Genomic DNA, 10,470 nt, shown 5'->3' on the forward strand with positions numbered 1-10,470 from the left:
TTTGATCCTTAAATTTTTTTTTTAAAAATGCACGACTTTGACTTTTGCTTCCGCATTCGTCGAGAAAATAATCTCTCAGCGCGAAAATGTTGATTAGTATTTATATATATTGTTAATTTGGTTGCATGCGGTTGTCATAGAAGTTGACAGTTATCGATCACACCGTACATTTTTTATTAGACAGGGAAATATTACTTGTTTAAAGAATTAATTAATTGATTGATGTCAAACAACTACATTTTTCCGTACTTATACGTACCAGTTGTAGTATCTGCACGTTGTCTTTTATAGTAATAAGATAACTTGGTTGACAAATTCCACAAACCCTAGCAAAAATCTTATATATCGTCAGACCACGAAAAAAGAACGAAAAGAAATATAATTTCACCTTATTACCGAAAGCAAATATAAATACATGGATGTCTATGGATGTCTGTAGAGAGAGAGAGAGAGAGAGAGAGATAGAGAGAGATGGCACGTTCCCTTGAAGAAACGCCAACATGGGCTGTATCAGTTTTTGCTTTGATTTTCTTCTTCCTATCCTTCCTCATCGAAAGTTCTCTTCACCTTTTAACAAGGGTATGCATGTACTTACTACTGTATTTATACTACGTTACTGTCATATTAATCATGAAACATGAGATAGTTTCGAATTTAATTGGTTTTTGTCTCATCGTGATCAGTTTATTAACAAGGGGAGAAGAAAATCCCTAAACAGGGCTTTGATGAAGTTCAAAACAGGTTATTGCAAGCCTTTGACTTTGATTGCACTCTATTCTATTTGCCACGATTTGCTAGTTGTCTTTCTGCATTTCTCAATTAGTCGAAAGTCTCTTATGATTGTTTTTTCAGTGGAAGTTCGAGCTAAGATGCACAATAAATAACCATTTACTTTGTTCTTAACTCATTTTCTTGTACTTTAAATATAGAAATGATGAAACTGGGTCTCATGTCACTGCTTCTAACGATATCAGAAGAACCAATATCACAAATCTGCGTTGGCCAAGCTGTGGCAAACACCTTTCTTCTATGCAAATATCCCGTTAACTCCTTAGACGTAGACCCTGCTGTCTCATCAGCCACGCAAGTCCCAGGCTCAAATTCCACCAATCACTCTAAGGAAGTCAACGATCAAAACTATTGCGAGGCAAAGGTACAATTTATAATTTATATATAATATATGCAATGACTTATAACAATCATGGACATAATCAGGCTTAATATAGTAGCTGATATATATGACAGTTGACGTATAATTTTATACAAACCCTTGATTAAGAAGACCAGAATTTTTAATTTGGTTCAACCAATATTAATCAGTCCAAAAATACAGCTACCATGATACCATCCATTATATTGTATTCTTTCATCCATTGTACTACTACTACTAGTGCCAGTAGTGTAGAGTCAATGGCAGTTAATTTCTTTCCCTTTAATGACCTCACTTAATTTCTTTCTTCTCATGTGGAGCTCATATAAAGTAACTGGCGTCAGGTTAATAATACTAATAATAATAATATGACTTAATTAATAATAATAATAATAATAATAATATCATGGGATATGGTTATTTGGGATTAATATATACATTTTTTAATGTGGTATTTAGGGGATGGTTCCTTTATTGCCAAGGGCAGGAGTCTTGCAGCTGAACATCTTAATCTCTCTGGTGGCAGTTTTTCATGTGCTCTACTGCATCTTAACCATGTTTCTCGGGATGGCCAAGGTATCAAAACAAGTATTTTGCAATGTGTGGGCAACTCATATGTATATACTTAAAACAAGGCTAATAATACTAGCAATATTATTAAAGATAACGCTTGTGTTCCCTTGCTTACGAATAACAAATTTTTATCGTCTGAACATATAACCGAACAATTCATTCATTTTCTTTGTCATCATCTAAAGATCATATATACAAAAAAATATTCAATTTGGAAAGCGTTTAATCATCCATACGTGTTAAACCAAAATCAACGGTTTTAGTATTAAGTAGTATATTTATGATGAACTGTCCATTTGTTTTATGCATATGGATGGCTAACAGATCTTCAAATTGAATAATTTTTTGCATATATGTTCTTTAGATGATGATAAAGACAATGAACGGTTCCTATTATAATGTTCAAACGATAAAAGTTCGTTTATCGTAAGTCGGGGAGGGGACACAAGCATTAACTTATTATTAATATTCTTATTATTCTTTTAGAAGGATAATACTTGCATTCCTCTCTTGCTGGATGAGCTCATTTCCCCCATGCGAATAACGTATCTTAACCGTTCAAATTTCATAATTAAAACCGTTTAATTTCTTAATCTTCATTTAAAAATCAATCCCTACGAAAAATCATTTCATTTGCAAGCACATGATGATAAAGTTTGCAACAACTAAGATTATTATTACCCATGTTTTACCTTAGTGTAATCTTATGACGGTATTAGCCATAATTTAGTTATCATCATAATTAGTATTTATTATTAGGATGGTATGCTAGAAACATAAAATTAACATATTTGTTTACAAACTAGCCACTTTTATTAGAGTCTGCCATCAAGTTGTGTCAATTTTTGTGTGCCCGACTAACTTTATTCTTTTTGGAAACAGCACATTTGTCTATTTATCTAATCAAAATTAAATGACTACCTACATGATTTTGGAGAATACTTGCATCCCATGAGGGGATGCACATATCTTTTCATTTGCGAATAACGTATTTTGAGCATATAAACTCAACAATCGTAACCATTCAATTTCTTAATCATCACTTGGAGATCATTCCTAAAAAAAATAATTTGATTCGAAAATCGTTTAATCATCTAAACGTATAAAATAAATAAAATGGTTCATCATGAATATGTTACTAGTACCCACACCGTTGATTTTTTTTTTTATACATTTCAGTGACTAAAAGGTCTTCAACTCAAATGATTTTTGTATTAGGGGTGATCTTTAAATTAAACAAGGTTCTAAAAGATGCTAGGCACTAGTCGGACAGCAGGCTGAGGCTTAGCGCCTAGGCAACTAGGTGGGTGCCTAGGCAGACTAGGCAGATTTAAGTAAATTTATTATATTTCGTGTAAATAAGTGTCTGTTTATACTTAAAATATATATAAACTACAAAATAGAATGACATATATATATATATATATATTATGAAGTATTGGAACATAATGAAAATATGGGAAACAAATATATAGTGTGTGTTAAGTATTTAACAAGCCTCTTACAATTTATTGAAAAAAATAATATGCAAAATGAAATTTATCTATTTTCTATCTATGTGAGTCGCAACCTAGGCAGTTGCCTAGGCAGGTCTAGACGGGCTAGGCGGTGCCTCAACAGGTCTAGGCGCCCTTTCTTAATTTTCAAATGCCTAGGCATTAATCGGGACAGTGGCCAGCGCGGCACTAGGCAGAGATTTTTAGAACAGTGAAATTAAATTAAAAAAAATTAAACGGTTCCGATTATAAAATTTGTACGATGAATACATTATATGGGGAGAATGAGCTCATCCTCACAGAGGGGGAACACAAGTATTATCCTATGATTTTTGTTTGAGCTACTTAATTTTTCGAGAATGCTCTCTCCAAATGATAATTAGTTTTGCAACTAAATTTTAATAAAATGTATTTCTCACTTACAATCTTATTAGGGCTCGGTTAATGATGTCGGCATGCATGCATGTGATTTCTTCTTATAATTAAAGATTTGCGTCTTATAAGTTTATAACTTTCATCGAATTTTGATTCTGGGAAAACACAGATGGGGAAATGGAATGCGTGGGAGAATGAGACTCGAACACTTGAATATCAGATCCTTAATGGTAACTCTTTGCCTCTGTTCTGTAAGACTTTATGTAATAGTTACTCAGTATATATGTATTTACGCTCCACGCTTCTGAGGAAATTTTGTTATGTGTATATATATACAGATTCAAGGAGGTTCCAACTCATCCACCAAACTCCTTTTGGGAAAAGGCATTTAAAGTTCTGGAGTAAACATCCTCTGCTGCTTTGGCCCGTAAGTCGTAATATAATTGGATCCTTACGCCTGATTTCTTAATTTCGTACAGTAATTTCAATACTTCATACTGTTTTTTAATTAAAGGAATAGGGATTCGAAATCGGGACTTATTCCAATATTATGGAAGAGAAATATTTCAAACAAAAATATACAAAAGATTATAGTAATTTTCTGTTAGTTTAATACTAGACAAACATTTACATATATTGAGATTAATTTAATAGGAAATTAGTTCATACTAAACAAATGTTTTGACTTTTTCATTAAAGTCGAAAACTGGGTGTTAGTTTGAGTTTTCTTTTTGTTCCTTTTAGGTGCTATATTTTAATATGTAAGCATATAGTTCAGGTACAAAGTTGTAGATTCATAGGTTATATATATTGTAAGTATATATATTAATGCAGACCAAATTAAAAATTCAATCCAAAAAGCTTTCATACGACTATATGTTCATAAAATTTTGATGTTATGCAACTATTAATATTTCTTGTTTTCTCTCCTTGCATTGCATGGGTTGTATAGGTTTGTTTTGCTCGACAGTTCTGTGGTTCAATCTCAAAAACTGATTACATGACTCTGCGGAATGGTTTCATTAGGGTAAGCAAGATCAAATGTTTTGCGTTGGCCTCGATTTAAAAAAAAAATTAAAAAACACGTGTGTGACTAATTTCTTATGTTTCATGTTTGACTTCACAGGCCAACTTTACAGACGGCAACAACTTCAATTTCCTGAGATTCCTTGCAAGAGCTTTCGATGACGACTTTGAGCAAGTGGTTGGCATTAGGTACGGAAAAAAACTCGCTTTTAATAACGAGACAATATTATATACATAATGTATAATACTTTTAATAAATGAATAAGATACAGATGTGAGCTATGTCAATTGATTAGAAAAATGCATCATTTTTCTTTCTCCCTAATTAATTTCAAATTTTCATTGTTTTAAGTAAATTTAGAGTAGTTTAGAATATCTTGTAAAAGAAACAAAAAGCATAATATTTTGGGAGACTCTTACTCATCAATCATTTGCCAAGTAGTGATACACAATCATATATCCCTAATAATCGATCACCAACTTGATTTAAATCATCTGCGCCATATTAACAACACAACCATTAATATTATACATTTTTTCGTATCTTGCTACTCATGGTGATCACAAGATGCTTTAGCATGCTACAAATTATATGTAGAATATAACATTTTGGTAATCTCTTGCAGATTTTGGATCTGGCTCTTCTCTATCCTTTTCATATTTCTCAGTTCGCATGGTAAGAGTGGCTTAAGCTTGTTGGAAAAGAAAAGTAATATATATATATATATATATATATATATATATATATATATATATTATATTGATTGACGTTTAACATTTTCTTTGTTATGATATTTTTTTTTTAATTATTTGCAGTGTTTTATAATCATTATTGGCTGCCATTCATTCCCTTACTGGTACGGCATCTATTATACAAAACAAAACAAATTAATCAAGGCATCAAGTTTCTATTTTTTCAATTACATATATAGATATTATATAATACTGCCAACTTTTTTCCTTTTCTTAAAGATTATATAACACTGCCAACTTTTTTCCTTCTCTCAAAGATTGTTATAGTCGTGGGAGCCAAGCTGGAGGTGATAATAACTAAAATGTGTATGGAGAGCTGCAAGAATACTTCCGTTGTTCGAGGACGTGTTTTAGTGCAGCTCAATGATGACTTGTTTTGGTTTGGTCGACCCAGATGGCTTCTTCACCTCATCCAACTCGTCCTAATCCAGGTATACTTCAATGATTTTTATTAGGAATGATTCTTAAATGGATATTTAAAAACTAGACGGTTTAGGTTATTCAACGTCGTTACGAACACATGCATGCATGGATAACTATAAATAGGGTATTCATAAAATACAGTTCTTGTCAAACGTTTTACTGTTGTTACCAGACTGAGAATTTGGTCACGCACATAAGTAAGAATTAATGACAGTTTATGATCTGCTTGTTACAAAACAAGTTCACTTGATGATCTTCCTAATTATCATCAAGATTTAATGGCAGCCTCTAAATCTTGTATTTGAATTTTAGACAAGAACCACTGCAACAAAGGGGCCACTACGTACGGATATTTCATTCAGTTCTAATATTTTTTTAAGAACCAATTCGATCAATGATCTGGATTTACAGTCTGACAACATGTGCCAAACAGTGGCGACGAAACATTTCCCTTGTAGTATTTCCAAATTATAAGAATGATACTGAATATAGCATTTGAACTGGTTTTGCAGAACTCCTTTCACCTGGCATTCTTAACCTGGACATGGGTAGGTATCTTATATAACTTGACAAATTCAAGCAATTTTTACCTCCTGTAATTAAAGCTGATCCTGTATATATTGCCAATTGTTACAGTTTGAGTCTGGTTCAGGGTCTTGCTTAAATCGCAAAAGTGAAATCATAGCCATAAGGATTACCATGGGAGTGGTTGTGCAGTTAATTTGTGGTTATGTGACCCTGCCTCTCCATGTCCTTGTTACCCAGGTAAGGACTTATCCCTCCTTAACTAAGTGACTATGATTTCATATGTACTTTGACACCTGGGAGTGGATTAGATTGGATCGGAAAACTCACAGTATTCAAGATATGTTGAAGGAAGAAATGACGAAATTTCCGTTCAACTTGAAGGTAGAAGATAGATTACTTATAAAGGACCTGATCCCTTCCAATCCCCACAAAATGAAAATTATTCAGCTCAACCCTTACACATACCTTGAATTATATGATTTCTTCAATCCAATCTAATCGTGTGCACCAAACAAGAGTGCGAATCCGACTCCCACATCGGGAAATTAAGGGACCTTATATGTGATCATAAGGAGTTTAGTTCCCTTTCACATTGTCAATTAATTTTACAGTGAAATGTGGAACGTCATCTGAAGGTCCTTCCCTTAAGAAAATGTGGATATATATGAGATTGAAAGAATTGAGATACAGAGAGTAATGGATAATAATTTCAAAAGCAATGACATTTCTTCTTCTTTTTTGTTTTTCCTTTTCATTAATGGTTGGTTTACTTGATAGATGGGTTGTGGCATGAGGAGAGCAGTGTTTACTGAATCTGTAGTTGAAGGCCTCCAAAACTGGCACAAGAAAGCAAGACAGAGACTTTCCAAGAGCAGATCCATTTCAAGGAGCCACTCCCACTCATCGTCGCATCATGCACACAATTGTGACACAACTGAAATTTCAATCGCGGATAAAATAGTTAAGGAAGCTCCAGATTCTGATCAGCGTTTTCCACCTCCTGCAGCAATAAGCTCTTCTTCAACCTCTGAAATCACAGAAGAGGAAGTCCCACAAAAACCTCCTCCAACCCCATATATAACAAGTTTATCCATTATTCCAGAAATCACCAAAGAGGAAGAAAATCCGAAGATCGTTGCAAGCACTGTGACTTATGATGGTGAGATATCTTTTGGGAGCAGTTGGAAATTTGAAAATAGCAAGCGTCATGGGAGAGAAATCACTGAAGTGATTGATGAAGACCATGACTCTGATATATTAGCTACTTTTGATCAACAACCATCTACAAGCACATAACTCTTAGTGCACCTTGTAAAATGCCTTACGATATCATGTTACTATTTGAATAAAATGAAATAAATAGAAAGTAATGATAGAGAGGGGCAATACGTTGTTGATATTTTGCATTTAACATTGTAAACACTAAATCGACAATCTCCTAGAACATATAATCCGTCTTTCCTAATAGAGCTAGATTTCAGAGCATAACGTGGAGGATTTTATTAAGCAATGTTCAACGTTATGGACCAAAGTGTTGAGTTTCAGAAACCTCAGTGACCGTGAAAATTTTAAAGCTGTCAACAAATCACCAGATCCAAAGGAAAGAATTATATGATACTTATATCAATGGTGAATAATCATGTTATTACTTCTTGTAAACTGCTTGGTACAAGTGAAATTCTTAGTAAAATGGAAGCTTACATGAGCCGATAGTATAATGCCTACCAAAACTGGTTGCGGAGCAACTGGATGGAAGCCGTAGATGCTCCTCGTTATACTTGACCGTCACAAGACAAAGCCCATGAGGTGGAGTAAACATGGTATATTTGGCAAGCACCCTCCGATCTCGTGTTGCCAATATCTTGGGAACAATATCAGGAGGAAGCGCTTCCCTTCCAATTTGAATCAGCAGAGCAACCTGCAGTGGTGTAAAAATGCAAATGCTTATACATCCGTTGCTTGGAACTAGAAAGACATTAACTTTTGATGAAAATGGTTAAAATGAATGCTTCACCATGTTCCGGACTTGTCTGTATAAGAAGCCGGAGCCTTCAACTTCTAGCTGTAAAAGAGCTCCCTAAACAAGGATATGACTAAAGAATCAGTTATTTCTTGACACAAAAATGAAGGACAAGTGCTAATCAAATTGGTTTAAGATGATTATACAGAAATATCAATCAATGAAAAGTAATGCAGAGAACTCTAACATTCAACAACTGTTCAAGAAATCTTGTGGGTTTTGGTTGCTACCATTTCAATGACATCAAAACGGAATATATCCTTCACTGGATCACGCACTCTTTCCTTCTGGGAGGCATTGATAAAAGCAGAGAAATCATGTTTTCCAATAAAATACTTTGCAGCTTCTTGCATAACAGCGGCGTTTAGCTTATGAGCACTATGGTAAGCATAGTGACGCTGAAATGGATCCATGAATGTGTCGTTATATATTTTGTAATGATAAATCTTGCTTTTTGCTGAAAAACGAGCATGGAATTCAGGCACTGCAGGGCTGATCTCCCTAACTCGGATATCATCAGGAAGAAGACCGTTAAGAGCAGCATGAATGCTTTCAATGCTGTCATAGTTGAAAGGTGTGACAAAGTGTGCAACCTGAAAGCTCAACTGCAAGTAAGTCTGTGATATGTTGTTGGTTGTGAAAATGCTTGTTGTGAGAAAGTCAGACCTGACCCCAGGCATGTACTCCTTTATCCGTCCTACTTGCACCAACGAAATGAAGATCCTTCCTTTCCAGTTTCGTTGCGCTCATTATAGCATTCTCCACAAAGCACTGTATTGTAGGCGGTGAACTCTGGTATTGCCATCCTGTCACATTCATTGAGGTGTTGGGAGATGATTGATGCAGAAAGTTGGAGCTTAACATCAAGTTGAGAACTTTTGAAATGGGCATCTTAAATATCTCAAACTGGAGAGGTTCTTGGGTGTCCACGGTTGTATACAACCATAAACCTATCTCTCTCTCGTCCCAGACGTGATGAGATAGATCCAAGCCAGACACATGATTATATATAACTGGTAATACGGCAGATTTTCTCCTCAAATTGACAACAAAGAATGACCTTCACGACTATAAGATGCCCGATTACAAAAAGAACATATCACTAGCACAAGTAAGATGCACAAAGTTGGAAGTTGAGGAAAATGTAAAATCCTTCTCAGCGGCGTTATGTCAAATATATCAAAGAATCACTTTCTAAGCAGAGCAGATTGTCTGCAGAAACTTTGTTCTTTTATATACAAGCGATATTATACCTTAAACTAATCAAATTTGTGGGGAAGGGATTCGAAATCAGGTGCACAGACGTAATAAAGAAACCACTTTTTCCTTCAATATTAGCAATTGGGTTCCTCACAAACGTAATAATTAGCAAAACCCAAGACTTGCCAACGCCTAACAAAGCAAAGCACATCACAATTGAAGCAGAAGGAGGGCAAAGCTCAAAGCTTTAATTATTAATGGAAGAAAGAAATAACCTGCATAACGAGTGCCGTCATAAGCAATCACCAAACGCCACTTGTACCCACCATCCCCTATCTGCTTCCTTACCATTTGCTCTCCAATTCCATCCTTTTTCTTCTGCAAAATTTACCCATTTCTGTTATCACCAGTGTGTGTGTGTGTGTGTGTGTGTGTGTGTGTGAGAGAGAGAGAGAGAGAGAGAGAGAGAGAGAGAGAGAGAGAGAGACTACCGAGCTGCTTATAGAAGTTGTGGGAATTGGAGGACAGAGAGAGCCGTTAAGATTTGGAGGAGAAGGAAGGCCTACTACAACTGCGGGACTACCCATCTTCTCATCTCTCCACTCAAAACCCACAAATGTCTGTCACATTGTTTTTACTCATTACATTGCAATTCCGAAGGGTTTAAGACACGGGAGATCAAATCTTCAGCCGTTCGAAAAGTCAAAAGCAATGAAGAAGCAAGATGAACGGTCTAAAGACGCGGATGTACCACGAGTCCACGATGAACGGTCTAAAGATGCAGTGAATCACAAAGGCCTTACCGTCACCATATGGTTTCGTGCTAATAAATAAAAATATGTGTGAATTTTTATTTATATGTTTTTACATTATTGATACGAAATGTTACATGACAGTAAATTCGTGTTAAGTATTTAAGTTAACAC

At 34.9% G+C, this 10,470-nt stretch overlaps 2 protein-coding genes across 2 annotated transcripts; one reads left to right on the forward strand and one right to left on the reverse strand.

Moving 5' to 3' along the window:
• The first annotated feature begins 931 nt into the window (after positions 1-931).
• Positions 932-7,944, forward strand: LOC137736230 (MLO-like protein 12). The gene is made up of 12 exons (XM_068475542.1): positions 932-1,153; positions 1,610-1,726; positions 3,764-3,824; positions 3,933-4,021; positions 4,547-4,621; positions 4,721-4,809; positions 5,247-5,296; positions 5,437-5,477; positions 5,631-5,804; positions 6,309-6,344; positions 6,433-6,561; positions 7,102-7,944. Exons 1-12 carry the CDS (start codon positions 932-934, stop codon positions 7,618-7,620), a joined length of 1,602 nt encoding a protein of 533 aa, XP_068331643.1. The 3' UTR covers positions 7,621-7,944.
• Positions 7,945-7,948: 4 nt separating this feature from the next.
• Positions 7,949-10,162, reverse strand: LOC137737796 (uncharacterized). The gene is made up of 6 exons (XM_068477351.1): positions 10,036-10,162; positions 9,820-9,922; positions 9,011-9,150; positions 8,575-8,937; positions 8,339-8,401; positions 7,949-8,242 (listed from the first exon to the last, which is right to left on the reverse strand). The coding sequence occupies exons 1-6, from the start codon at positions 10,129-10,131 to the stop codon at positions 8,006-8,008; spliced, it is 1,002 nt and encodes a 333-aa protein (XP_068333452.1). The 5' UTR covers positions 10,132-10,162; the 3' UTR covers positions 7,949-8,005.
• Positions 10,163-10,470: the final 308 nt, after the last annotated feature.

Source organism: Pyrus communis, chromosome 6 (genome assembly GCF_963583255.1).
Source record: "Pyrus communis chromosome 6, drPyrComm1.1, whole genome shotgun sequence".
Lineage (NCBI taxonomy): Eukaryota > Viridiplantae > Streptophyta > Magnoliopsida > Rosales > Rosaceae > Pyrus > Pyrus communis.

Excerpts from the sequence above, each read along its gene's own strand:
- LOC137737796 (XM_068477351.1), bottom strand. The coding sequence starts at position 10,131 with ATGGGTAGTCCCGCAGTTGTAGTAGGCCTTCCTTCTCCTCCAAATCTT. Across the intron at positions 9,151-9,819 it reads TGACGGCACTCGTTATGCAG|GATGGCAATACCAGAGTTCA; the intron begins GTTATTTCTTTC and ends TGAATGTGACAG. Across the intron at positions 8,402-8,574 it reads GTTTTGATGTCATTGAAATG|GGAGCTCTTTTACAGCTAGA; the intron begins GTAGCAACCAAA and ends ATCCTTGTTTAG.
- LOC137736230 (XM_068475542.1), top strand. The coding sequence starts at position 932 with ATGATGAAACTGGGTCTCATGTCACTGCTTCTAACGATATCAGAAGAA. Across the intron at positions 3,825-3,932 it reads TGAATATCAGATCCTTAATG|ATTCAAGGAGGTTCCAACTC; the intron begins GTAACTCTTTGC and ends ATATATATACAG. Across the intron at positions 5,805-6,308 it reads TCCAACTCGTCCTAATCCAG|AACTCCTTTCACCTGGCATT; the intron begins GTATACTTCAAT and ends CTGGTTTTGCAG.